At 41.1% G+C, this 26,924-nt stretch overlaps 3 protein-coding genes across 3 annotated transcripts; all 3 read right to left on the bottom strand.

Moving 5' to 3' along the window:
* Positions 1-4,143: 4,143 nt before the first annotated feature.
* Positions 4,144-7,511, bottom strand: LOC110016521 (glutamic acid-rich protein-like). The gene has a single exon (XM_023949081.1). The coding sequence runs from the start codon at positions 7,288-7,290 to the stop codon at positions 4,528-4,530; it is 2,763 nt and encodes a 920-aa protein (XP_023804849.1). The 5' UTR covers positions 7,291-7,511; the 3' UTR covers positions 4,144-4,527.
* Positions 7,512-8,779: 1,268 nt separating this feature from the next.
* arpc2 (actin related protein 2/3 complex subunit 2) lies at positions 8,780-16,270 on the bottom strand. The gene is made up of 10 exons (XM_004066628.4): positions 16,045-16,270; positions 14,011-14,045; positions 13,643-13,755; positions 11,418-11,463; positions 11,136-11,322; positions 10,934-11,027; positions 9,718-9,844; positions 9,542-9,642; positions 9,365-9,465; positions 8,780-9,174 (listed from the first exon to the last, which is right to left on the bottom strand). The coding sequence occupies exons 1-10, from the start codon at positions 16,116-16,118 to the stop codon at positions 9,153-9,155; spliced, it is 900 nt and encodes a 299-aa protein (XP_004066676.1). The 5' UTR covers positions 16,119-16,270; the 3' UTR covers positions 8,780-9,152.
* An 8,686-nt stretch (positions 16,271-24,956) lies between these two features.
* On the bottom strand, positions 24,957-25,460 carry rnase4 (ribonuclease A family member 4). Its single transcript, XM_023949873.1, has one exon. It carries the CDS (start codon positions 25,458-25,460, stop codon positions 24,957-24,959), a length of 504 nt encoding a protein of 167 aa, XP_023805641.1.
* Positions 25,461-26,924: the final 1,464 nt, after the last annotated feature.

Here is a 26,924-nt window from a genome sequence, read left to right as displayed (position 1 = left end):
TGTTTCTGCACAGGATCTGAATCCTGATATTGATTGCTCGCTGAAGTGTCAGGAGAGAAAGGAGGTTAACTCCAAATTCTTCTTATGTTCACAAATGTTTGCAAGTTTGATTTAGTTTAATTATTCATTGATTTACACATTTACATTTTAGGCAGGTGTTTTATTTTTTTCCGTAGCTCCTCTTGAGTTTATTATAAGGATTGATTCAGTGTCAGATGTAAAATATTCAGTCTGAATAAAATTAAATAAACTAATTTTTTAAGTGAAATGCATTTTATTTTACATCCATTGGCCTCTGTGAATGAATGTGTAATAATAAGTGATTAGGCTTATTTATTTTTTACCAACTGAGTAAAAATAAATAAATAAATATGTTTTTTGCTTTTATGTTACTGCTCCGGCCCACTTGGGATCAGACGCCTTGAATGTGGCCCCCGAACCAAAATGAGTTTGACACCCCTGCTGTAGGGGGCGCTGTGTCAATAAGGCAGGGGTGTCAAACTCATTTTCGCCGAGGGCCACAGCAGCATAGTGGTTGTCCTCAAAGGGCCAGATATAACTTATACATGTAACCAAATAACGAAAAGCAAACGCAACTACTCGATGTTAAATAACTCATCATTTAGTTATTGTGACAATTCCAGTTGCATGGAAAACATGTTTGCTTGTAACATTAGCATAAATCCTTTTACATTTGATTCTGTCAGGTTAGGTTATATATATATAACCTAATATATATATATATAGGTTAGGTTATATATATATAACCTAACCTATATATATATATATATATATATATATATATATATATATATATATATATATATATATATATATATATATATAATTATAATTTTTTTTTTCTGTTTTAATTTTTATATTCATCTACAATTTGTACACATTTCTATTCCCCCTGAGACATTCACATTGTTGTTGTATTATGGTGTTTGTCAATAAAGTCTGAAAAAAATCATTTTCCATCGGCGGACGGGAAACAAACCTGCAGGATGCACAGCAGCTGCAGTTACCGGTGACTGCCACGAGAGGGCGCCAAACAGCTGCATATTCAAATCTGCTGCCTGGAACAAACGTCAACACTTTCCATTCAACGACCGACTAGAAGAGCATTTCAAATCTATCCAAATACCTTCTGGACTGAGAGACTCTGGTGGTTGTGAAGTAATTTTGAGAAGTGTTTTTGTTTTTTTTGTTTTTTTTATTTAGGTTCTATCAATTTGTAGGTAGATAGAAGCCTTGGCTTCACCAGACACCTTTTTCTGTTCATGTTGATCAGTGTTTATGTTGATGTTTTAAGTTTGTGTGTTTAACATAACCAACATAAATCTCTCTCTCTCTCTCTCTCTCTCTCTCTCTCTCTCTCTCTCTAAAAAAGTTCCCGCCTTTCACTAATGCAGAACGGGTTTAGTGCTGGACTTAGCATTAACAAACCTGGAGACAGAACCTTTAGAACCTTACTCCATGAAGAGCTGTGATGAAGAACTGTTCACCATAAACACTCAGACCACAGAGGATCTAGAACCAGAACTTTCAGAGGTTCTGATGGTCATATTTCTCCATCTAATGCTGAACAGAAAGGATGTCAGCTGGAATGGAAATGTGTCTCATCACAGTTTAGGTCCAAAGACGTAGTTCAGCCTCACCAATCAACACGCCTCCACAACAGAACAGCTGATGCTGGACAGCTTGGTTGGAATATTAAGTTTAATGAAGAAATGAGAACATTGGTGGAGCGCTCTGATTGGCCAGAGAGGTGAGTCATGGCTCTCTGTCCAATCAGATTTTGGAACATGTCCCACAAAGCTTCCTTCATGTTGAACGTCTTTCTCTGTCATCCATTCACTGGATTTCTGATTTCATGCTCAACATTTCAAGCTGATGTCTTTGTGTCTCAGCCTCCAGAAGGTTTCAGCACCACCATCCGGACAGCTCCCACTGCATGTTCTCCTTTAAACCCAGCCGGGCTCCAACCAAGAGTTTGGGAAGAAATCAGGAGAAACTGGAGAACAGAGGAGGAGATCTGAGGATCTCTGCAGAGAGAGATCCTCAGAGGAGACTGTTCCTTTCATGTCATACTTGAAGTCTTAGTCACATGTTCCTGTACAGGTGCTCCAGGTTTCTGGGTGGGAGGGTTCATGGAGGGTCATAGAGAGGAGTACAGGTGTGTCTGCAGGTCCCTCGAGGCTGGTACAGCCACCTGAACGGACATCATAGACATCAAATGGAACGTACCATTATCCCCGTTTCCATCACATCAGGGGTCACCACAGCCGTGCCCGCGGGCGCATTGGTCGCCTGCGAGGACCACTTAAAGCGCCCACGAGTCACGCTCTGAAAATCTCACAGATCACAATGAAATTCAATAGAATTTAGTAAAGTTTAATTCATGTTGGGAACAAAGTAGAAGTACAAGGATCAGTACAAAAAGACATCATAGCATTCACATCTCTGCTAGCAAGACGTCGGCCGTTAATTGGAAATCTATTAAATGTCCATCTATTTCACAAATGAATAAATGATGGGATGTTTTTTTTTAAATCAGAGAAAATTAAATACACATTGAGAGGACGCACGCACACATTTGACGACAAATGTTTCATTCACTACTTTTCACATTTAGATCTGTTACCGGGATGAGTTTGTGTCTGTGGTCTACTGATCTATGTCAATATTATTTTTATTCTCTGTCTGATTTTCATGCTGGGATGGGGCGGGGGTGGGTGGTTTGTTCCATGATCTGAATGTTTAGATTTTCTATTCACGTATGTTGACTCTTGTACAGACAAAATGGTTCAAAGTATCTCTCAGTTGGATCATTTATTAATATGTTCATAAAATAAAAAGAAGTACATGGATCAGTAGATTCTGCTCACATACTGCAGATTAGCCCCCCTGTCCTCCCCCCTCCTCTCTGTGAAGACCTCTCTGAACCGAGACAAAGTATCCATGTGCTTAATGTTTGAGGCCCCCTTGAGGCCCCCTCAGGCTTCCCTGGCCCTCCTCAGGCCTCTACGGGGCCCCGTAGGTCTCCTCAGGCCTCCCGGCCCTTTTTGTCTTTTATTTACTTTTTTTTGGTTTGGTTTTTTCTGTGGGACGTCCATCCAACAACCCTCTGCATTTATCCGGACTTGGGACCGGCACATGTGAGCACTGAGTGGTTCCACATGTGGTTGCATTAAAACACGCAAGAACCTCAAATATTCCAAATACCATCAAAGTACTTTATATACTTTATTTATCGTGTTTTTATTTGTTTTAGGAATGATTGTATTATTATTAAAAATTATCAAATCAAATCAAATCAAACTTTATTTATAAAGCACTTTTCATATAAAAATATAACACAAAGTGCTTTACATTAAAACAACAAAATATAAAAACAAGCAAGCATTAATAAATAAATAATAGGGCCCCCCTCCCCGTACCTAGCCCCCCACGCCTTTCACACCTCCCACTCTCCAACTGATGGAAAATGACAATGAAAAATAGGCTGTAAAACATAGGCTGAGCACAAAAACATGATGCGGGAAACGCTAGTAATTGGAACCTCCCCCCCTGTGAACAGCCGCATAGACAGCCAAATGCAACATCACAGGCGGGGACCGCTCCACCACAGCTAAGCGGTGATGCAGGTCCCCACCCAGAGCCGCAGTGGCTGAACAGCAGCCGTCCCAGAGGGAGAGGTTCCAGCTGAGGAAGCACCGGAAATAAAAATGAATAAAAAAATTATGAAGTGATAAAGCGCCTAATGCCTTGCTTTACTGTCCTGGCATTGCTCCTGAGCTTCTCTACAGACAAAGACAATCCCATTTTCTCAAAACTCTTCAATTCTTTTTGGATCGGGGAAGCCGGAGCGCCCGGAGAGAACCCGTGCCAACTGGATCCTCTTCCAGTGAAGCCACAGTGCTGATCCAAAGAGCACTAGAGCGGGAAAGACTGCTGGGACTTCCATTCAACAACAACCTTCAGTGTCTTTGCCGGTTACCATGGTGACGGCATTTTTAGATGGAAACGGTTGGGTTGAAGGTTCCACTTCCCTGGAAGAGGATCTGGTTTAAAATCCCAAGTGGATCAAAAATACTTTGACTAATAATGAAATAAAATATTTTAACAAACAAAAAGTTTGTATGTTTTTTTTTACTTTGTGATGAAAACATTTTAGAAATTCCTCCTGATTGGAGGAAGAATCAAACTGAAAGGCTGAAAGCTCACATGCTAATGTTGGAGCTCTGCTGTTAGCTAAGATAAACCCAAAAACAAAGAAGAGAACAAACCTACAGAGTCTAAAATAGGATCCTAAAAACCCCTTTCCTACTACGATCTAAACAGATTCCTAATCTGGATGTCTAATCATCTAAACAGATTCCTAATCTGGATGTCTAATCCTCTAAACAGATTCCTAATCTGGATGTCTAATCCTCTAAACAGATTCCTAATCTGGATGTCTAATCCTCTAAACAGATTCCTAATCTTTGTTTCCTACTAGTGATCTAAAAGTGTTCCTCATGTTTATGTCCTAATGTTCCTGATGGAGCCTGTTCCTTCCTTGGAACTCACAGAATCTTCATCATCTGAAGGATCCTGGAGCTCTTCATCAGAACCAAAGTCCTCATATTCCTCCTCTCCCTCATATTCCTCCTCCTCACACTCTTCCTCATATTCCTCCTCACACTGCTCATCATTTGAAGTATTCCAGAACTCTTCATCATCTGAGAGATTCTGGAGCTCTTCATCAGAACTGAGGTCCTCATCGTCTTCCTCTTTATTCTCTTCATCTTCCTCAGTCAGTGAAGAGACAGAAACTTTCTTTTCAGTGATGAAGACTGTTCCTTTAATGGAATTCACAGACTCTTCATCATCTGAAGTATTCTGGAGCTCTTCATCAGAACTGAGGTCCTCATCATCTTCCTCTTTATTCTCTTCATCTTCCTCAGTCAGTGAAGAGACAGAAACTTTCTTTTCAGTGATGAAGACTGTTCCTTTAATGGATTTCACAGACTCTTCATCATCTGAAGGATTCTGGAGCTCTTCATCAGAACCAATGTCCTCATATTCTTCCTCCTCACACTCTTCCTCATATTCCTCCTCACACTGCTCATCATCTGAAGTATTCTGGAGCTCTTCATCAGAACTGAGGTCCTCATCATCTTCCTCTTTTTTCTCTTGGTCTTCCTCAGTCAGTGAAGAGACAGAAACTTTCTTTTCAGTGATGGAGACTGTTCCATTAATGGAATTCACAGACTCTTCATCGGGGAGCTCTTCATCAGATCTGATGTCCTCATTTTTGTCTTCATCCTCTTCCTCACATTCTTCCTCCTTTTTCTGTTGGTCTTCCTCAGTCAGTTCAGTGATGAAGACTGTTCCTTTAATGGCATTCACAGACTCTTCATCATCGGAGAGTTTCTGGAGCTCTTCATCATCTGAAGAACTTTGGAGCTTTTCCTCATCTGAAGTTATCCGGAACTCTTCATCTTCATCAAAACTGATGTCCTCATACTCCTCATCATCTTCCTCTTTTTTCTCTTGGTCTTCCTCAGTCAGTGAAGAGACAGAAACTTTCTTTTCAGTGATGAAGACTGTTCCTTTAATGGCATTCGCAGACTCTTCATCATCGGAGAGTTTCTGGAGCTCTTCATCATCTGAAGAACTTTGGAGCTTTTCCTCATCTGAAGTTATCCGGAACTCTTCATCTTCATCAAAACTGATGTCCTCATACTCCTCATCATCTTCCTCTTTTTTCTCTTGGTCTTCCTCAGTCAGTGAAGAGACAGAAACTTTCTTTTCAGTGATGAAGACTGTTCCTTTAATGGATTTCACAGACTCTTCGTCATCTGAGAGATTCTGGAGCTCCTCATCATCTGAAGTCCTCTGGAGCTCTTCATCAGAACTGACCTCCTCATCATTTTGGATGCCTGATGAAGAGGAGGATGAAGACTCCTGGAGGCTTGCTTCCTCCTGGTCTGTGAGGATGTTCCTGATGGACTCTGTCAGGTCCTCCTTGGTTTTCTGGAGGTCCTGGTTCTCCAGCTGAAGAACATCTGCTGCAGCCTTTTGCTTCTTGAACTCTTCCATCCACTCCTGAGCTTCAATCTCTTCCACTTTCAGGCGTGAGATTTCCGTGTCCAGACCTGCCTGCTGGTTCTGCAGGCAGCAGATGTCCTCCAGCATTCTGGAGTACTCCTCCCTCATCTGGTCTCTTTGGTGGCGTCGGTTCTGCAGCGTCTGACGTTCCTGCTGCAGAACCTCCGTTTGCTGCTGGAACTGCTGCATCTGGAGGTGCAGCTCTTGGATTGTTCCCTGGAGAGAGAGAGTTTCCTTCTCCATCCTCTCTCTTTCCTCTCTGGCGGCACAGACTCTGTCCTCCAAATCCAAATGAAGACTGACTTCCTGTTCCAGTCTGGAGATTTCCTCTGAGAGGTCAGAGTTGATCTGGACCGCCTTCCTGGTTTGAGCTTGGAGATGCTGACATGCAGATTGCATCTCCTCCACACCCTGAAAGGAGCGTTGGACTCCTTCCCGTCTCCTCTGCAGGTCTTTGGTTTCTTTTCTGAGCTGCATCAGCTCCAGGCTGAGTCTCTGGTGCAGCATGCGGAGCTGGATGGCGTCGTTGGGCTGCTCTCTCAGCTGGGACAGCTCTGCCTGCAGCTCTTTCTTGAGTTCCTCCAAACGGCATCGTTCTTCAACCATGGCGGGGAACTCTTCTCTCAGTTGGTCTCGCTCCAGGATTTCTGTCTGCAGCTTCTGAAGCTCCGTTTTCAGAGCGGCGGTCTCCTCTTCCAGAGCGTGGAAATGGTTGAACTCCAGCTTGTAGTCCATTTCCAGGACGGCTTGGTGGCCGACCTTTTTCTGCAGCTTCTGCAGCTCGGCTTTCAGAACTGCAGACTTCTTCTCCATGATTTTCCTCTCCTGTTTCACCCGCTCCTGCTCCAGTTTCAGCTCTTCGTCCAGCCAGAGTTTGGACCTCAGAGCCACCATTTCCTCTTTGCTTTCACGGATGTTCTCAGAGAAGGCAGCGATTGTCTGTCTTTCTGCCTCACATTTCTCCTGGATCTTCATCTGTTGCTGAACTTGTGTGTTCAGGGTCTGCAGGGATTTCAGCAGCTCTCGGTTTCTCTGAGCAGTAGCTTTCCTCTCCCTCTTCAGGTTCTTGCGGGTGCTCTCCAGATCCTTCACGTTGGACAGGTTTTTGCCAATCTTCTCCATCTGGCTGACCATGATGGAGTTCTGGGTCAGGATTTTCTGCGTACTTTGGCTGATTTCTTTCAGAGACATTTTCAAACTTTCTTTTAGAATTTCTGGAACTGTTCCTTTGCTGCTTTGAGTCTCTCTTGTCGCTTCTTCTCTTTCTGTATTCCCTTCCACTAGTTTCTCTCCAACCGATTTGATTCCGTGAGTTGCTCAGATGGTCTTATTCAAAGACTTTGGAGGTGAAGTTTCATGTTGTCATCTGACCCTGAATGACCTCATTACCTGCTAAACAGTCGTAGTCATGACGTCATATGCCGTCATCTGTCTGAATGCAACCTTTTCTGACGACATGTGAAGTGATCACAAACGTGATGTGACGTGCTGACAGACGTTATTTTATGGATTTATGAAGCGCTTCATGTTCACGCATGCGCGCTGCATGCGACCTTGTAGAGGAGCCGTCACACACACAGACAGCGCGCATGCGTGCTGACGCCGTTCCACCGGCGGCGAGAGGAATCTTTCATCACAGTATTGAAGCTTCTGGACGCTATCGATCAATATCAATACTACAGTGGTATCGATTGATTGATTTTGAAAAGCCCGCGTGCTGCCGTTATGAATCACAGGTGTTCAAAGGAACCGCCGAAGGTCTGCAGACTTCTTCCGGTTCTGAACCCGGAAGTCGCACCGGAGACAGACGGACGAGTTGAAGATATTATTAAAAATAACAATTAACGATAATAGGAAGGTTATAGACTAAAATAAAGGTTTCCAAATATTTTCTTATTCTACTGTAGAAACAATTACAGGAATTTATCAAAAATGCTCCAATTATCAACAAAAAAAATGTCAAATACCTTTAGTTTTATACATTTATGTCTACATTTGTGATTTAATGTTGTTTAATGTCCTCAGGTTGAATTAAATCTGGACCTGCTCCAAAGAAAATCCTGATTTTGGTGTTTTCCATCATGTTCTTTTATGATTTTTCTCATGATGGACATTTATAAAGAGAACTAAGGAGGTGATGGAGAGGAGGTCACTGAACAAGCTCTTATCCATCATGGACAACCCAGAGCATCCTCTCCACCCTGTTCTGGACAAACAGCGGAGCTCCTTCTCTAGAAGGCTCAGACAGCTCCGCTCCAAAACTGCCCGGTACCAGAAATCCTTCCTGCCAAATACGATAACCCTGTTCAATAATTCACAATGCAGAAGATAACATTTGCACATTTTTTTTTTCTCTTTTCTTTATTTTGCACATTTCTTTTGCACAACTCTTTACCTGCACTGTTATGTAAATAGCTCTTTAAATTATACCACATTTTCCTTGTTCTCTTTTTTTATTTTTATTTATATTATTCTTACTCTTTTTTTCCTGTCAGTTGTTATGGTAACGAACAAATTTCCCATGTGTGGGATCAATAAAGTATTTCTGATTCTGATTCTGATTCTAAGCTTCAAAGTGCATTTCCGAGGATTTCTTTCTTTAATTTGTGGTAAATCAGGAGCAGCTGAAAAAGATGGAATTTGTGACACAGAACCTGAATGGAAAGAGGCATCAAAGGAGTTGAAAGGAGCCAGAATTTTCTTCTGATTTATTTTGGACCAACAGTTCAGACGACATGAAAGCACAGAGAGGAAATCCTCTCACACACATGGACCCGTGTGTTCAGGGCTGAAGGGCGAGCCAGTACCAAATGGAGGAGAAATTCCTATCAAAAATGTTCATATATATATATATATTTATAATCTATTTATGACTAATAATTCTCTTTAGCTAAGCAAAGCAGAAAATGCCCTTTTTTCCATTTTTCATGAGCCTTTTTCCATGTTGGCGTTAACATGACGGAGCGTCAAACAGAGGAGAGAATGGAGGCTTTTTGGGAGGAAACGTGTGGAGGAGTCCAACGCGGCGCCGAGCTTCAGCGTTTGGGTCGGCCTTAACGGGAAAAGGTTTTTCCGCTGGAAACAGAGATGACAAAGCAGACGGTTAGCGGTAAATCAGCACAAACTCTTCCTCTATTCCAGCATTCTGGGTCAGAAACTAGAAATGTAGGAATCAGACACAGAAATGAGGTCCAGCTGATGTTCTCCAGAACTCAAATGCTCATCTTGGTCCTTTCAATCTTTGGAGTTTCTGCTTTCAACTCACGATATGGTCTTCATCTCCTTCTTCTCGGCGTCGGGTCGAGCCCGGTTCAGCACCTTCAGGAAGTCGGAGGTTTTGGCCCTCATGCGGGTGTGGATGTAGGCCTGGAGGGAGGCGACAGATCAGAGACCGGAGCCCCCACCTCACACAGGTGTCCCCCCACCCCGCCCCCCCGCTCACCTTGGAGCACTTGATGTGGTAGTGCAGGTAGTCCCTGAAGGTGTGGATGAGGTTGATGGTGTTGTCTCTGGCGTTGGCGTTGGTGTGGCGCGGGAACAGCACTGCGGCAGACAGACGGCCAGCGTCAGTCAAAGGTTACCAGAGGTCAAGCGGGCCGAGCGGCGCCCGGAGCTCACCGAAGGTGATGTATCCGATGTTGTCCCCGACGGCGGCGTCCGTGTCCTTCAGCTCCAGAGGAGGCTCCCTGTGGCTGAAGAGCACCTGGGGGGCCGTGTGGCTGGCCCTGCGGCCCTCCTTGAACTCCTGGAAGCAGAAACATCCAGTGGGTCCTTTCTACGCGTCCTCCATCAGGTTCTCATCAGCCTCTGGCAAATCACGGCTCAACAGGGCCACAAATTTGAAGCTTTTCCCCGAATCAGCTGATTCACGGGGATCGGGTCAACAGCTGAAGATTTACGGCGTGTTGAGGAGTCCGTGTTACTTAGGTGTGAACTACTTACAGAGTTAACTACGGTGGCCCTGAAGTACAAACGCATTTAAAAAAAAAATCATAATGCAAAAACATTATTCAAATCAGAACAATTAAGAAAGATTTTAAAAACCAAAAGTAATTTTCAGTAATGAAGTGTGAACCACAAACATGAATGTTGTTCCTGCCGACCCAAACAAAGCTGCTGCTGTCAAAGAACATTTTCATTCAGGAACTTTCTGGATCTGCTCTGAACTAATCACTGAACTTTAATGACTTCCTCTTCTTTTGGGTTGAAATTTCAGCTCTGATGATGATGATGATGGTGACGCCGTTTTTATCCAAAAATTAAAACCTGTGTGGCTTCTAGGGCACAGAGTCTCTTCAGAGCAGCATTAGAAATTCACCTCTGAGTTGTGGGAGGAATTGTTGTTGCAGAGTAAGCCTGCCACTACTTCCCATCATCCCTTTGTTCCCACTAGCTTACAGCCTCTCACAACCTGACATTAGCGGTAGCAACATCAGATCCATCCATCCATCCGTCCGGTTCTGATCCAGATTCCAGCTCAGAGCAGGAAAACAAAGACGTTCATGGATCTGTTGGTCTGCAGGTGGATGATCAGAATGGAGCAGAGCAGGAAGACTGTGGAGGCCAATTGGTGTTTGTACACAACTAAGAGCTTTTTCAAATGGCTTTTTTTCATCCTGATTCACAAAGATTTAAATAAAGAAACACTCAGAAATGCAGGGTTCATCCCAGTTTCATTCCTTTTCCTCCATTGTGGGGAAAAACGCTACCAGAACGTGTTCAAACAGCAGCACCTCATTGGAGTGGGTCTTTAAAGAGAAGTAAAACCAGTAAAAGGATCTTTGAAAACACCCAGATGACTAACTTCCTGCGATCTGGCCCCGCCCCCACTGACCTGCATGAAGACCTTCCCGATGATGACATCGTCGTCGTCTTTGAACACGGTGCTGAACACCACCGTCACCCGGTCTTTCTTGGCCTCTACATACCTGAAGCAGCCATGGAGAATTTGTCACAACCAGTTCTTTAGGGACATTTCTGACAGAGAACGTCTTCACGGCGTGTGAACTCTAAGCATGTTCCACACACAGACGTACATGGACTCGTCGTCCCTGTAGTGCACCACCGCCCTGCTCTCGCCCTCTCTGCCTTCTTCCTGGAACTTGAAGTACTTCTCGAACACCGAGGCGAAGCAGTTCCTCTTCAGCATCCCCGCCTGGTGGATCACGTCGTCTTTGTTGGCGGGCAGGGCCTCCAGGTCGTACAGCAGAGACACGTTGTAGCCTGAAAGCAGCAGCGGCGGGCGCCGTTAGTGCCGGCGGCTTGAAAGGGCGAGCAAAGACAGACGAAGACCTTCATCACGGACTGTAAGAACTCACCGGCTTCTGTTGAGACCAGGAAGTTCCCATAGATCCTCTTGAGGAGCTGAAATCAGGAAGAGATGTGGGCTTTAGGGAACGACGCCCCATCATGTTATTCAGCTTTAATTATAATAATAATACAGAGGAAGAAGAGAAAATGGATCTGCAGCCAAACAGACCGAAACAAGAGAGGAAGATGAGGGTTCACCTTCCTCTCTGAATTCATGGCTGTCATTCACTGAATGCTTTTCATGATTCTCCATTTCTGTCCATGTTTGATGAACAAATAAAGTCATTTCAGTTCCCCTCCTCCGTTTCCATGACTACAGAGCTTTAACCCACACCGGGCTCAGGAATCTATCACCCCGTGGAACTCTGACCAATCAGAGACCTGGATTTGCCTGAGAGATTTCTGTTTTTACAGCAAACGTCATGTAAAATTCAGGTGTTTGTGGAACAGAATGAAGCTCAGCTGCTGCCTTCTGTCCATGTAGGGAAGAGGACACAAAGTGCAGCTGAACACACAAAAGACGAGTTTTTCAAATAGATTTTTGAATTGTTTTGATTTTTATTTCTTGTTTTAGATCTTTTAGAAAAATGTGTACATTTTTATTCTATTTATGCACATTTAATCTATGTTATAAGACATAAAAACACTTTGTTCTCAATTTTCTTTATTTCACAGCATTACCTTATAATTATAATTATACAATTGCTTAAGTAATTGCATGTATTTTTTAATCTTAGTCAGGATTTTTCTAATGAAAATAATCCAAATATATTTTAGATAACTGATCTGCATTTTCTATGTTGATTTCCATAATATAGTTTTGTCTATTTTTTACATAATAATGAAGTAATTCTTCTTTGTTATGTGATTTATTGATACTTAAGGATTCTTAATTCTGTCTGATGAAAGTTATGAACCAGATTATGATAAATAATGTCATAAAATGGTTACGGTAGAACAAGACTATTTAAGTTTAACTATTTGATATGTATATTTATATAAATGTATAACTGCTGATCGTAGTGTTTTGAGCATTATTCTTATTTGATTGCTTGAAATAAACCATTTCAAATCCAATCAAATTTTTGTGGAATTAATTGTGTTTTTCGTGCAGTTTATTGTGGGTTTTGCTTTTTTTAATGTCACGACCATCATTAAAACGTCTGCTTCCTTACATGAAACTCAATTACAGAAAGATTCTCAGACAGAATCTTTAAAAAAATAAGACGCTCTGGCTGAGGGACGAGCTTCTCCTCCTCCTCATCCTGTACCAACGTCTGCTGCTCTTTTTTTCATTCCTTCACTTTAAGCTGTGTGGGAAAACGTTGGACGGCAGCCAAACCGCCAGCAGAGCGCCTGCGCAGCTCTCAGCCGGCACTTCCTGTGCTGAGGTGACTCACTTCCTGTTTCAGCGTCTGCTTTCTTCCTTACATGGCAGCAGGGCGGCTGCAGTGAATGAATACAGAACTTCTGCTGGATAAATATGAATTCAGAGGAGAATTTCACATTTCTGTGGGCTTTTATCTGCTGACAGGAAGAGCCTCTTCAGAGAGTTTCTAACTTCCCTCAGCAAATATTCTGGTCTTGGTTCACTTGTTGCTGCTTGTTCCTTTGTGAGGTTTTAACTTTGTTTTTCTGTTCTGTGTGGAAACTCATATTTTAAGCACAACATTTATAGAATTGGTTTCATTAGCTGACGGTTTATCGTTCTGCTGAATAGTCTCTGAAACCAGAAGCCACAGAGTTTTTCATGTTTATCCTTTGATTTGATGTTTTTAATTGATTGTTTTTTAGGATTATATTTTTTTAAACCATGTTTATCCATGTCTTGAATGTCAAGATCCTCTAAAAATAAAATGATTGATGGAGTTCTGCAAGGAAAAGCTGGGTTTTTATATATTATATGTTTAAACAGAAGAAAGTAAACTTTAAAAACCAGATTTTCTAATTTGGTTTCAGCTCTATAAAAATGGAAACTATGAGCCAAAGATGTTGAGTCTGTAATCAGTAAGACCCTTTCAGCACTCCTCTGCTGTAAACATCTCTGCTTTTAAGGTGGATTTTTGTCACAATCGTCTGATTGGTCAGATTTAAACTTCTTCTGCTCAGCTGGATGTTTCGTTTGAGGTTCCTCAGCTTTAGCCGACCTCTAACCTTTTCTGATTTCTGCCTTTTTGCTATTTTAGATTTCCTTCTTAAAGGATGTTTGTGAGCTGCTGGGCTCCTCGTGTACCTCATCGGCGCCGTGCTCCTGCAGCTCCTTGTAGAACTTCAGGGAGATGCTGACCATCAGTTTGGTCTTGTCCCCATTGGGGTTGGAGATGTGGTACAAGACGCCATCGAAGTCTGCAGGAGTGAAGAGCAGCGTTAGTCGTGCTGGAAGGGTTTCCTCTGGACTCAGTAACGCTAAAGAAACAAAGTCCTCATGCACGACTGCAGACGCACGAGTCACAGCAACCAGCAGAACCAGAAGAAGATGCTTCCAGAACTACAACCTGTGAAGCTTTCAGCACTAAAGATTCAGAGACGTTCTCTGGGAACTCCAACCGCTCTGCAGAGGAGAAATGTAAGGACAGAAACCAGGAAGTAGGAAAGGTTTACCTGCAAAAGTCACATCGACAGCTTCTGGTTTGGTTCTGAAACATAAAGAACACGAAGAAAAAATGAAATGAAAAAATGAAGGCGAAGCTGCAGCGAGACTGAAGGAGAACAGGAAGTTGTAGTCCTTAACATTCAATTTACTTTTAATATGCCTCTCCCCCTAAGTATGACCTGTGATATTACATCTTTTATAATTATTTTAATGTTTTGTAATGGATGTAGCCTTTTTTTAATCAGTTGGTATTAAATTATTTTAATTGATCAGTGAACTACAAAAAACCCATAAGGACACATGTCCCATAATGCATTGTTTTGTAGTCTGTAGGGCAGCTTTCAGTCAGTTCAGTACTAAGTTTCTATCTGCGTTCCCTCAGGTTGGGGTCTTGCTTCCGCCCCTTTCTGGTGATATTTTTGTTTTGATTGACAGGTGATGTTAGAGCAAAAACAAAAATATACATCTCACACCAGGTGATCTGTGCAGCGTTGAGTCCACCTGGGTGATCTCAAACACACTTATTGTGCATCTTGGCTGCACCTATTTGGTGTCACCAACATGAATTTCCATCCCCTAATGTTTACATACATTTAAGTATTGTTTGAAACTGTGAAATGACCGAAAGGTTACTACGGTAATCACTTTGTTACTAAAAACTTTTTTTTTATTCTGAATGTATGGTATTTTCTTTACTATTTGTACTGTCATGACAGCGATGGCGATGTCAGTTTACCTCGTTGTTGCATCTTCAAAAGTGCAGAATAAAATGTGACACTGAATTTAAAACAGCACATTGTAATTTCTGCATCTATTATTAAAGTATTTATTCGTAATACAGTGGAAATTAGTAGATTGGTTAGCATGTTGATTTACAGTATGCGCCCCTAAATTTTCTGGTTGTGCCCCAAAAATTTTCAGTTGGGGGCCACAGGGCTCCTAGTGAAAAAAGTTAGTCTGGAGCCCTGGGTCTGATTCTGCAGCTTCACATCAAACCTCAAAGCTCAGAACAGAGACTGACTACTTCATTTTCAGCATCACCACAAACAGAAATGAACTCTTCAATCCGGTAATAATAACTGAAACTTCTCCAACGTTTTGCTCTGAGATGTTTGTGGATAAAGTCAACTAGGAAGTACATAACAGAGGGCGATATTGTGACGATCATGTGACACATCGAGGCTTTTCAACTTTTAATTGCAGGTCATCCTATAGTTTTCATGAAATTACCTTAATTAGTTTGTAATCATTTTTTTATACAATACACTTCCACGGTGGGTTAAAAATATAAAGTCTGTTTTCCAGGTATAAAATTACTTCACACATTTTATTAAATGCACTAACACACTAGAAATGGTAGAAAACCCCAGAAAGGCCAAAACCCAAATGTTTCATCTGTCAGACTGTGTTGTTTTAGCGGGGATCCTGCAGGGACTTGTTCATGTTTGGATGCTGCAGGCGGAAGCAGCAGAAGCAGGAATGCGGAAGTAAAAAAAAAACAGCGCTTTAATGTAATTAAAAATATGTGGGGAAAATACAAATATGTGATTTTACGGGGGGAACGTATATTCTGAGATTATTGACTCAATTAGAAGTAATTAAAACAAAAAGGTTTATTGCAGATAATATTAATAAATTCTGTATGCCTTTACAGAGTTCCATTTTGCACAAAACAGACTCAGAGCAGGAAATTACACGTTTAAAAATAATAACTATAGGCAATGAAAAAAAATAAAAACAAAATGAAATGATTACTAGGTAAAGCGCTAGGGGAGGGACTAAAAAAATGGGGTTACAAACACGGTGATGCACGCCCAGCGCAGTCAGTCAGTCACACCCCAGCTGGAGGCAACCAAGAAGGCAGAAGTAGCTACCAGCGTTAGCATGTAACGAAAAAAATCTAAATAGGACTATAGAAGCCAGTTTTGATCAGCGGCAGGGTGGTGTATTGCATCAACTGTTATTTAAAGACGTGCCTTTGGGGGGAAATGCGGAAGCTAGCTCAGTTAGCCGAGCTAGCCAGGTGTAACAAAGATCCTCACCCGTTTGATGCGCCGTCAAACTTCAGCGTCAGCGTCTCTTCGATGATGCGGTTGTTGACTTCTAACAGGATCATTGCCGCTCACGGTGACGAGGAGGGATGGGGGCAGAAAAAAGCAGCGATTTGGTCGCGTTTTCAGTCAAATTCTGCAGTTTTCCCTTCCTTTCACAAACGACACCGTCCAAGCTACTTCCGCCCGCTGCTTCCGCGAACAGAGTCTTCAGGACCCCGTCAGATTTAGGTGGCTAAAACACTGCCTGCAGAAGAGATGGCTACTTGCACTGAGGAGAACCTACAATTAATGCATTGCATTTTGCATACAAAGCATTACACATATGCCACAGAATACAAATTAATTTCTTTGTAAATTAATGTTTTTTTATTTTTAATGTAAAAGTTTCAATATTTTTACGAGATGTAGATAGTATCAATTATGATATGCTGGATGACCCCCCCCCCTTTTTTAAATAAACGATTGATTTACCTTACTTTGAACAACAATAACAACATTACCAGGAATAACGATCACCATAACCTAACATCAACAGCATATATAGAACATAATAGGAAAATAATAAACAGAATACACACACACAAAAAGATTTTTTAACTACAAAATATAAACATTCCAAATTGTTTAATAATTTTTACGTTTATATTTCTTTACAAAACCAAATAATTTCAAGCCATTCTTCTTTTTCATATCATTGAGTGATTGAAAATAAAAATAGAGCTCTTTATGGAAAGTATTAAAAAGGTCTTTAGTCTTCAAAATCTTTTTTTTTTGTGAATATAAAAATTTCCTTGCAATGTACGGACATTAAGAACAATATTTACTGGTCTATTAGATGTTAGCACCCCGAATAAAACATTTTTTGCATCTAAATGAACTGGAATTGCAATTTTGGAAGATTTCCAAAAGCAGAACTCTTCTCAAAAGGTTTTTATGTGACTCCTCAGTTAAATAATCCACAGTCTCAATGACCTTTGAACAAAAACTGCAGCTTATATATATATATGCTGGATGATTTGTCAAGTTTTTGTTTACAACAATGTTAGTTTAAGATGCAAAAATATTCACAACAGTTTAGAAACAAATCACCTTCTTTACCCACTGTCTCACATTTGATCAACACATTTTTTTCATGGTGTAACTGTATTATAAAGTTTTACTTATTTAAATATTTTGCATTCTTTTAGCTTACCAAGTGGTAATTTAAAAAAAAAGAAAGAATAATTAGATAAGTTTGAGATTTCATGGCAGCTGCTCTTTTCAAATGAGCAGGAAAAGCTATTCTACTGCCCCTAGTGGAATGATGAGGAACTACAGGTCAGAAGTTATGATAAAAAGTTATCTCATGCTACTTAAGTAAAAAAAATGTGTTCAATAAAGGGTTAAAGTGACAAGAGGTCAAAATACTTACATTATATGTGTATGTTAATAGTTCTACACAACCAGGGTTGTTGGAAGTAACTGTTAGAAAAGTAATAGGAAACAGAAACACCTTTGTTTTTCCTGTAACCAAGTGCTACAAGGTGCTACTATGGAATTGTTCTGACAATGTTTAGCTTGTTTATTAAAGCAGATCAGCCGCGCACAATGGAATTCAGCAAAAACCCGACACATGAACCAATAATGATTTGATTTATTGAAGAGAATGAGATAAAACATGCAAATATATGAATCACATTTCAGATATAAAGTAACAAACTGAAAAGAAAATGAATAAAAAGTTCACATATATGTTAGAAGATGAGGGTATCTTCTTGAAGAAATGGTTTTAGACTTTTTCAGGTGGCTATAGAAAGTACGGGCTGTGCTCATTTCTCAGTGCTTAGAGTTCATCTGATGCATTTCTAAAGTCCAACAACGTTCAGATTATTTATTCTTTTACCGTCTGTGGTTGATTTATGTAGAAAAGTTTCCAAATGTGGTCAAATCCTGTCAGCTCAGAGTGAATTATGAACTCTCACATCATCTGAAAGATGAAATTCAGTTAGTTCAGATTAGAATGAGACGTGGAAAATTATTTTTACTATAGCTGTAGTTTCTCTGACTGTAAATAAAAGCACAATTACAGTTTGAATCTTTATTGTTTTTGCATTTAAAGACAAAATAGGCTACAATAGTTTGGTCTTGTCTGCAAAAACACAAGACACTGATTCGTTTTTGTGTCACTTTATAGTAAATTTAAAATGAACTGTTGTTATTTTCTCTTTAAAGTTCAAGAGAAAAAAAGCCTTTTTCAAAATATGAAATAGTTTATTACTTTTCACAGAGGTTTACACGACTTCCTTTCAAAATAAAAGACACCCTAGGCTCATCCCAATAGAGTTAAAAAAAAAGATGTATTTGATTTTTTTTTTTGCTCTTAAAATCATTTGATTTGTTCAAAAATAGAAATTTAGTTTCTAATCCAGTGTTTGTGAAGGACAGTACTGCTTACTTACTTCTTACTTTACAGTTACTTTTTAAAACTCAGACCTATGGAGCCCCAAGAGCAGATCCAGACCTGCAGATCCAGACCTCTGGTCTTGAAGAAAATCCAGTTTGTCCTAAAGAAAACTCGCTTTTTACAGCCATAAATCAAACACTACAATGACTGAAAAACGTCAAACCGCCCTGCAGGAATGTGGTTTGATTGACACGAACAGATTCCAGCCTCAGCGTCAATCCTGCTGAAAGACGTCAAGAGAAAGCTGTCAGAAGAGGATTTGGTTCAGTTTCATGCTGACAAACCTGGACAGTCTGCAGAGAAAAGCGATTCTTCTGCTTTCAAGGATACAAACCAGCAGATCCACTACAATTAATGCTTGAAATCAAATCAAATCTGTGATTTCCACACAAGAATAGGTCCATTTATTCAGAGTTCTTCAGGTTTCTGGACCGTCTACTTGACCTTCTTAAAGATTTGAAACTTTGTTGTTTTGACTTTTACAGTCCAGAGTTTTGTTCCTTAAAGAGCTAAGAGCAAATTAATATTAAAATGAGTCCATAGAAATAATTGACAATGGAAAAACTCGACTAAAGACTCAAGAAAACTCAAATTTCTCTGTAATTTTGGTTCAACTTTAAGATGTTTATTTAAATTTCCATAAGGTTATTTAGCCATTAATTGGCATTTTTTTGGAAACAAAAATGAAGATTTATTTATAAGAATAATTGCTAGTTAAGCCAACTTAAGATTCTCATTTTGTTCTAAAAGGAGTCATTTCCACTGTTTATTCTAGTTTTGTGTCACTTTATTCAAGATAAACTAGGATTAGGAGCATAAAACTTCAAAATATGAACTACTAATTATTATTAATGGGCCAATAATAGGGGTAATTTTATCTAACAGCTTTTTTAGCCTGTTTTTCCCCCTTTTAAAGTTTGTGTGGAACCAGATTTGGATCTTTTATAACATTTATTGTTCAGATCTGCATAAATAGATCATAAAGAACCACTTTCTAGGGATTTTGTTCAGAAGATTATTTTTAGGCGAGCTCTGTTTTCTTTAGAGCTTCTTGAAGAGCAGAAACCGCCCGTCTGCAGAGCAAACACAGTTTTTCAAATGTGCAAAAGATTCACCGGATGAAGCTGAAGCACTTCAAGCTTCTAGAATTAAAAGGACAACAGATTCTTCCGGTTTTCTCCAAAAAACACTTAAAGGAAAAACACATCTTCATCTTAAGTCTTTGACCGCTCAGAATCGAGTGTCTGATCAGAAATGACACCAACCCAAACGTGAACTCCTTTCCTGCCCTGCGGCGGCATGAAATGTTCCCTTTCGCTTTCTTTGGTGGAGTCAAACCTTTTCTCTCTGCATAGGAATCTCATGCATTTCCGCACATAAACAGGCAGAGACGGGATATTTTCTAACTCACCTTCAAACCTGGTTTTTAAAAATTCACTGAAGCAGAACAGAAATCCGACAACGGATCAGCAAACATAAGATTTAGGCTCTTCTCTTTCATAAATCTGTGCTGCAGACCGACTCACTTCAGGTTCATGACATCAAAAGGTGGAAATGTTATTAATATTAGCTTTCACTGAACCATCAGGTTTACCATAAATGTTTTATTTGTTTTATTCATTCAAAGATGTTGGCATTTCATTTACACCACAAGGTTCTACTTTCCATTACATTTGAAACAATAGGAAATAATTTAGACATATTTTGGCACAATACCTGATAAGTAAAAGGAACTGATATAGCAGACTCTTATTTTGGTAAATCTGGACTACAGTTGATCCTCTAATGACTGATTTAGCTTCACTGTGACCATGCTGTCTTTACGTAGGGATGCTTCTGGATTTGGACTTGGACTTTTCTGCCAAATATTCGAGTTTAATGAAATTGTCTGTCAGTAAAATATGTTGTTTGAGGCTGCTACTCTTCATAACAACCTGGTTTCTTCATTTAACACGTTCTGGCTCCTCAGTCACAAACTAGTCATTACTGACACGGTTTCTCTTGACCCCATGACCCTTCAGGAAGTCTTCATTTAAATCTGAGATGCTCTCAGTGCTCAGAAGAAAATACATTTTTGATTTTTGATATATTTAATGACCATAAAACCATCAACCAACCTGCAGAACTGTGGTTTGTTAAAGGAACAGACTCCAGCCTCGGCGTCCCGCTGACGGCCCCTAACGGTTGTTAGGAGAACATCTGAGCGCGCTCAGTTTCATTCTGACAGACGATAGTCTGCAAACAAAGCAGATTCTTCCCCAAAGCAGACAAAACCGGCCGATCCAGAAGGGAAGAATTCTGGCGTCCAGAACAGACAGGAGTTCATGTGTTCCTGACTCTCTGTTTGAGAAACTGAAGCTGAACAACAGAAAACATCTGCTCCTCCAGCCCGGCGGGCCTGCTGCCTCTGGGACTGACCCACGCAGGGCGGCTGGACCAGAACACAGCGCTGCTCAGAACCTCAAGACCCACCTCCATGTTTTGAACATGTTCCTGTGGCATTTTTCAAGATCGAGATTCATTTATTTTGTCATTGTCAGTGAAAACAACAAAAATGCGTTTGGAGCATCGACAAAAGTCAGTCAGTTCAATTCACCAAAGAAATACCCAAAAAATAAATAAATAAATAACCATTTCTGATGTTGGAGGTCATACGTTCAAAAAATGTCAGTTTTAAACTGCATTTCTGAGTATTGCAGGTCTTAGTTTTCCTGGTCTGAGCTGGAATCTGGATCTAAACTGTTCGGCTGGATAAACACGACATTGCACCAATAGCATTGGGTTGGGGGTGTGGCTGTAAGCTGGCAAGAGAGCGTGTAAACTAGGGGCGCCCAAATCCAACCCTGCCTTATCTGCTGCTGATCACCTGATCAGGTGTGTTTATCCAATAATGGCAGGACGGTTGGAAAACATGTGGGACACCGGCCCTCCAGGCCTGGATTTGGGCACCTCTGGTGTAAACAAGAGGATGATGGGAAGTGGGGCCAGTATCACTCCGTGCCAATGGTCCCGCCCACATCTCAGAGGTCAATTTCTAATGCCGCTGTCCTAGAAAACCCCACAGGTTTTTAGATTTAGGCTAGAAACGACATCGTCATCTTTTAAACACGAAAACTTGACGGAATTGAGCTGCAGAGCAGGAGAATGTTAAACGCTAACAAACAGCCCAGATGATGGTACCAGAGAAACATCCACCGCCATGAAGTGCCTGCAGACGCTGGATCTGGAGGACATCAGGTCACATGACCCATTGTTCACCGCTCTCCAACTGGACTCTAATGTCGTTTCTAGACTTTTGCTCAGTTTTTCAGCCCCCAAAACTCTAAAAAAACACACAGAAGACCTCTCTGTGCCAACAGGGGCTGGGGTTGGCATCATCACCTCAAGAATCCCCCCCCCCTCTCATAAGGCTGAGGACAGGCGCACCAATCTCTGAGAGACGGGTACGGACCCCAGAAGAAGACCACCACAGCATCCCCCACTGACCATCAACAGCGCTGCTGTGGAGACACGTCCTTCGGTGTGGACTCTGCTCCTGGACTACCAACAGGAGAGCCCTCAAAGTCTTTATTAGGATCATGACAGGAGAGGATCAACTATTTATTGGTTGTTGTTTTTTTTGGTTTGTTTTTTTATGTATCAGTATATTTTTCCTGAATTTTTGTCTTTGAAAATCATAGTGCTATTTGGTCATTGTCTTATTTCATAAATAATGTTATTTATTTTATTAAAAGAATCATGAATGAATGAAACTTTATTCATACAGCACTTTACAACTCGTTGAAGGAACCAAAGGGCTTTACAATAAAAAAGAGATCTAAAATGGGAACAAAGGTTTTCAACTAAAAACTCTAGAATATTCTGTTTTAGTTGCCCTGTGATTGTCACATTGGGTTTAATTCCCATGTGTCAAAGCGTCCTTGGGTTAGACTCTAGACCTCTTGATGCTCCTGGAGAACGGAGGAGGAGATCGGAGGATCTCTGCAGAGAGAACGTCTGTCCTGCTTGACACATGTAGCGTGTTTCTCATGAGGACTCGGTCAGAGAACTGGCTACATTGCACGTCTGTCTTTTCTCCACACCTTCTCTCTGCAGAGATCCTCAGATCTCCTCCTCCGTTCTCCAGTTTCTCCTGATTTCTTCCCAAACTCTTGGTTGGAGCCCGGCTGGGTTTAAAGGAGAACATGCAGAGGGAGCTGTCCGGATGGTGGTGCTGAAACCTTCTGGAGGCTGAGACACAAAGACATCAGCTTGAAATGTTGAGCATGAAATCAGAAATCCAGTGAATGGATGACAGAGAAAGACGTTCAACATGAAGGACATGGACATTTGTTAAATAAAGTTGAACAATCAGACACTAAAAAGGTATGTTGGTCAGGACTTTCACAATAAAACAAATAATTAAGAAGCATGTCTGTTTTTCAAAATAAAATAGTTTCCAGATCAACACGCTGCAGAAAAATCCTCTCTCATTGTGTGAGGCAGAAAGGCGGGAACTTTTTTAGAGAGAGAGAGAGAGAGAGAGAGACATTTATGTGGGTTATGCTAAACACACAAACTTAAAACATCAACATAAACATTGAACAACATGAACAGAAAAAGGTGTCTGGTGAAGCCAAGGCTTCTATCTACCTACAAATTGATAAAACCTAAATAATAAAAGTAGAAAAAACAAAAACACTTCTCTAAATTACTTCACAACCAACAGAGTCTCAGTCCAGAAGGTATTTGGATAGATTTGAAATGCTCTTCTTGTCGGTCGTTGAATGGAAAGTGTTGACGTTTGTTCCAGGCAGCAGATTTGAATATGCAGCTGTTTGGCGCCCTCTCGTGGCAGTCACCGGTAACTGCAGCTGCTGTGCCTCCTGCAGGTTTGATTCCCGTCGGCCGATGGAAAATGATGCGGAGGAACATTTATGTTTATAAAGCAGAAATGACGTCAGCGCACGTTAGCCGTCTGTGGCTGCAGATTGTGGAAACTAAATTATGGGATATGTTGGCATGTATAAATGCACACAAACATCCCGCCGAATATTTTTTTTCTTTTTCTTTGACATATTCAGGCTTTTTTTAACAAACTTTATTGTACATGATGTCATTTTACAAGGATTCACTTTCAGGTTTGCAATAAGAACATCATTGTAAATAACAAATACACACATGTATAAATCTACTTTAAATGAAACCATGTCATTGTAATTTTCAAAATAAAAGCATGTTGTTCAACAGAGTTGTACTTTTCTAGCCGCAGACGTTTTTAGCGTTTGAAAAAGTTCTCATCTGCTCCAAAACAGCCACCAAAGTGTATTTTGGAGATGTAGCTTTCAGCCTTAAAGGAGGCGGTGCTGTCATGGTGTGGGCTTTCCACTCTGGGATCTGTTTGTTCCCAAAAAGCATCTCAAAGCCATGAGGACTTTTCTGAACTTCCAGTCCCACACAGACACATGAGTTGGTTTGGTTCTCCTGTGTTCTGCAGCAGAGACGTTTTCCTAAACTTGTTGATGACTAAAGTTCTGCTGGGATTTTTCCTCTTCCAAACAGAACCAGAACCTTTTGTAGAGCTGCTTGCTTCAGTGTGTAGAGGAGTGTTTGATTCTCACATCTGGATCTATTTTGGCTAAAGGTGCTGTTTGCTCGTCCAGAACATCCAGCAGCTGCAGCTCTGCAGTCTGCCAGCAGAGGGCGCCCTTCCTGAAACTCTAATGCATCAGGTGTGGAACATTGATGTTAAAACACGGAATGATGAACTAAAATACCAGAGTATGAATGAAAAAAACACACAATGAGGATTTAAAACCACATCAAACATCACAGATTTAACACTGAAACAGTTTGATGTTGAGAACAAATTCATGGACTTTAGAGCTTTTTGTTTTTCTACATTTAGTCTGACATCCACAAAATAAAGAAACATGTGGGATTTAGTTAGAAAATGGACATTTATGGACATAAATGAGCAAAGAGTAGGAATAAGTTTCTGAGACATTTGAAGGACATTTCTTTCTGTTGGTGGAAGTCAAACATGTTTCCATCAGAAAAGGAAAGTTTCCACTAGAAATGACAGGATTGTAATCTGTTAGTGGAAGTGAGGTCATTCTAAGCCTCCACAGCTTTCTGCAGAGTTTAAAGGTTTAGACTCATTCCTGCAGGTTTATTGATCCATCATTGGGACCAGAGATACTGGCTCTACAGAAGTCCTAGTTCTGAACTGATCAGGATTCCAAATGTGGGTCAATAACTGAGTCCTTGTGAGTCAACTTGATACTTTTATTGATGAAAGCAGAACTCCTCTTTGTTTGGAGTTGGAGCAAGCAGAGTACAGGAATGCAAACTGTGAGCAGCACAGAACAGGATCAGCTGATCTAGATAAGCGGCTCTGCTGCAGTAAAGCCAGATGTTCAGTGGGATTCAGAGAAGGTCAGCAGGACATTTCACTGTCGCCTCAGGAATCCAGACATCAGAAACCAGGCTCTGCTATGTAACCACCAAAGTGAACAGGCCGGTTGTTGTTGTCACACTGGACCAACAGCTTCCTGTTAGTCAGGAGAATGCCTTCATATTGGCAGTTGGGTTTCTTGGCATCGTTGTCCTTCAGTTTGCAGTTGATGAGTGTGAACATTTTCTTGCTCTCCATCATTTGACTTTGACTGTTTAGGGTTCCCTCACTTGTACAGATTTTTACGACTTCAGCCAGGTCAGAGGCAATGAAAGTGTTGATTCTTTTACAGTTGTTGTTGTCGTAAATGTTCTTGTCTTTTATCACTGAGTCACATTTGTTGTTTACCATTGTTACCATGTCTGTCATGTCTTTGTCTATGTGCTGCCTGCGAAACTTTTCATAACGTGGATTGGGGGTGGGCTTGGGGGTGGGCTTGGGGGTGGGCTTGCCTTTCCTTTTGCGAGACTGAGATGAGTCAGCAAAGAGCATGAGGATCAGCAAACAGCTCAGCAGGATCTTCATGGTCACCTGGAAGCAGAAACAACAACATCTGTTGGTTTTTCAACTTTTCTACCAAAGCAGCTGCAGATCCTCAACACTTTCTTCCAGAAAGCGTTTAGCAGAAACCAACACGTCTAGAGATCCTAATGGGACCAGGATCACAGTGATGGATGGCGTTTCTGCAGAAACCATGACATTCCTGGAATTCCCTGTTTCATCCCCAAAGAAGGACCAGGACCTTCTGTTCTAAACGTCTGTCTGTCTCCGTTCAGAAGAAGGAACCAGCAGATAAAGCAGTTTTCTAAGGACACTTTCAAAGTCCCTCAAACTGAAAGGTCTGAAAGGAACTCCAGACTTTCTGGAGAGTGAACTGATGGCTGATGGTCTCACCCACAGTCTCTGGTTCTTCAGGAGCTTCAGAACGGGATGCTGGACCCACGCTGGTTCAGGCAGGAGGACCTCTGAGGCGTCAGCTGCTGAAGGTCTTCAGTCTCTGAAGATCTCACAGGCTCTTTATAGAGAGCAGACGGACAGGAAACGTCTGCAGGGACTGATGCAGATCACAGAAAGGGAAGGGCTGCACTGTGGTTAGCGCTCTTGCGTCACAGCAAGAAGACCTGAACCAGAACAACAATGCGGGACCTTTCTGTTGGAGTTTGCATGTTCTCCCCGTGCATGTGGGGGTTCTCTCATGGGGTCTCCAGCTTCCTCCCACCGTCCAAAAACACGTTTCATAGGTTAATTGGCAACTCTACAATGTGAGTGTGTATAGGAGTGTGATTGTGACCCTGCGACAAACTGGTGATCTGTCCAGGGCGTCCCCTGCCTTCCCCCATAAGTGGCTGGGATAGGCTCCAGCAGCCCGTGACCCTGAAAGGGAATAAATGGAAGAAGATGAATGAAGGAATGAATGAAAGAAAGGGGAAATGAATAGCATAGATCCAGATAGAAATGCCTTTATGGTCACTGTCCACTTGGACATTGAAGAACTTCCTGTTGAAATTGTTTTCTTACATTTATTGTTAGAATTTCTTTACTCTTTTCTTCTCATTCCACTTCAGATCATGACATGAATGCTTGAGTGACCATCTATGGTGATGTGTGAGCTGTTTAGTTGTCAGAGTTTGTTTTAAAGGAAAGAAATGCAGCCACAGTGACATTTCACACCTTTTTAACAACAGCGAGGTGTGAAATGTCACTGTGGCTGCATTTCTTTCCTTTAAAACAAACTCTGACAACTAAACAGCTCACACATCACCATAGATGGTCACTCAAGCATTCATGTCATGATCTGAAGTGGAATGAGAAGAAAAGAGCAAAGATATTATAACAATAAATGTAAGAAAACAGTTTCATCTTTATTCCCTGTTTATGATATATTTGCTCTAAAATAACATGACTGAAATATTCCTTCTAGTTCAGATCTTCAGTTAACGGGTCATTCTATGATCAAAGTAAACGTCCACTCAGGGGTCATGTGAGACA

The sequence above is a fragment of the Oryzias latipes genome, chromosome 2 (genome assembly GCF_002234675.1).
Source record: "Oryzias latipes chromosome 2, ASM223467v1".
Taxonomy (NCBI): domain Eukaryota; kingdom Metazoa; phylum Chordata; class Actinopteri; order Beloniformes; family Adrianichthyidae; genus Oryzias; species Oryzias latipes.
Note: the sequence above shows the minus strand (reverse complement) of the source record. Positions and strands in the feature narration are given on the sequence as shown.

Coding starts and splice junctions, on each gene's coding strand:
- arpc2 (XM_004066628.4), bottom strand. CDS start 16,118: ATGATCCTGTTAGAAGTCAACAACCGCATCATCGAAGAGACGCTGACG. Junction 11,028..11,135: donor TACAGGGACGACGAGTCCAT/GTACGTCTGTGT, acceptor TGGCTGCTTCAG/GTATGTAGAGGCCAAGAAAG. Junction 9,845..10,933: donor TCGGGAAGGTCTTCATGCAG/GTCAGTGGGGGC, acceptor TTCTGCTTCCAG/GAGTTCAAGGAGGGCCGCAG.
- LOC110016521 (XM_023949081.1), bottom strand. CDS start 7,290: ATGTCTCTGAAAGAAATCAGCCAAAGTACGCAGAAAATCCTGACCCAG.
- rnase4 (XM_023949873.1), bottom strand. CDS start 25,460: ATGAAGATCCTGCTGAGCTGTTTGCTGATCCTCATGCTCTTTGCTGAC.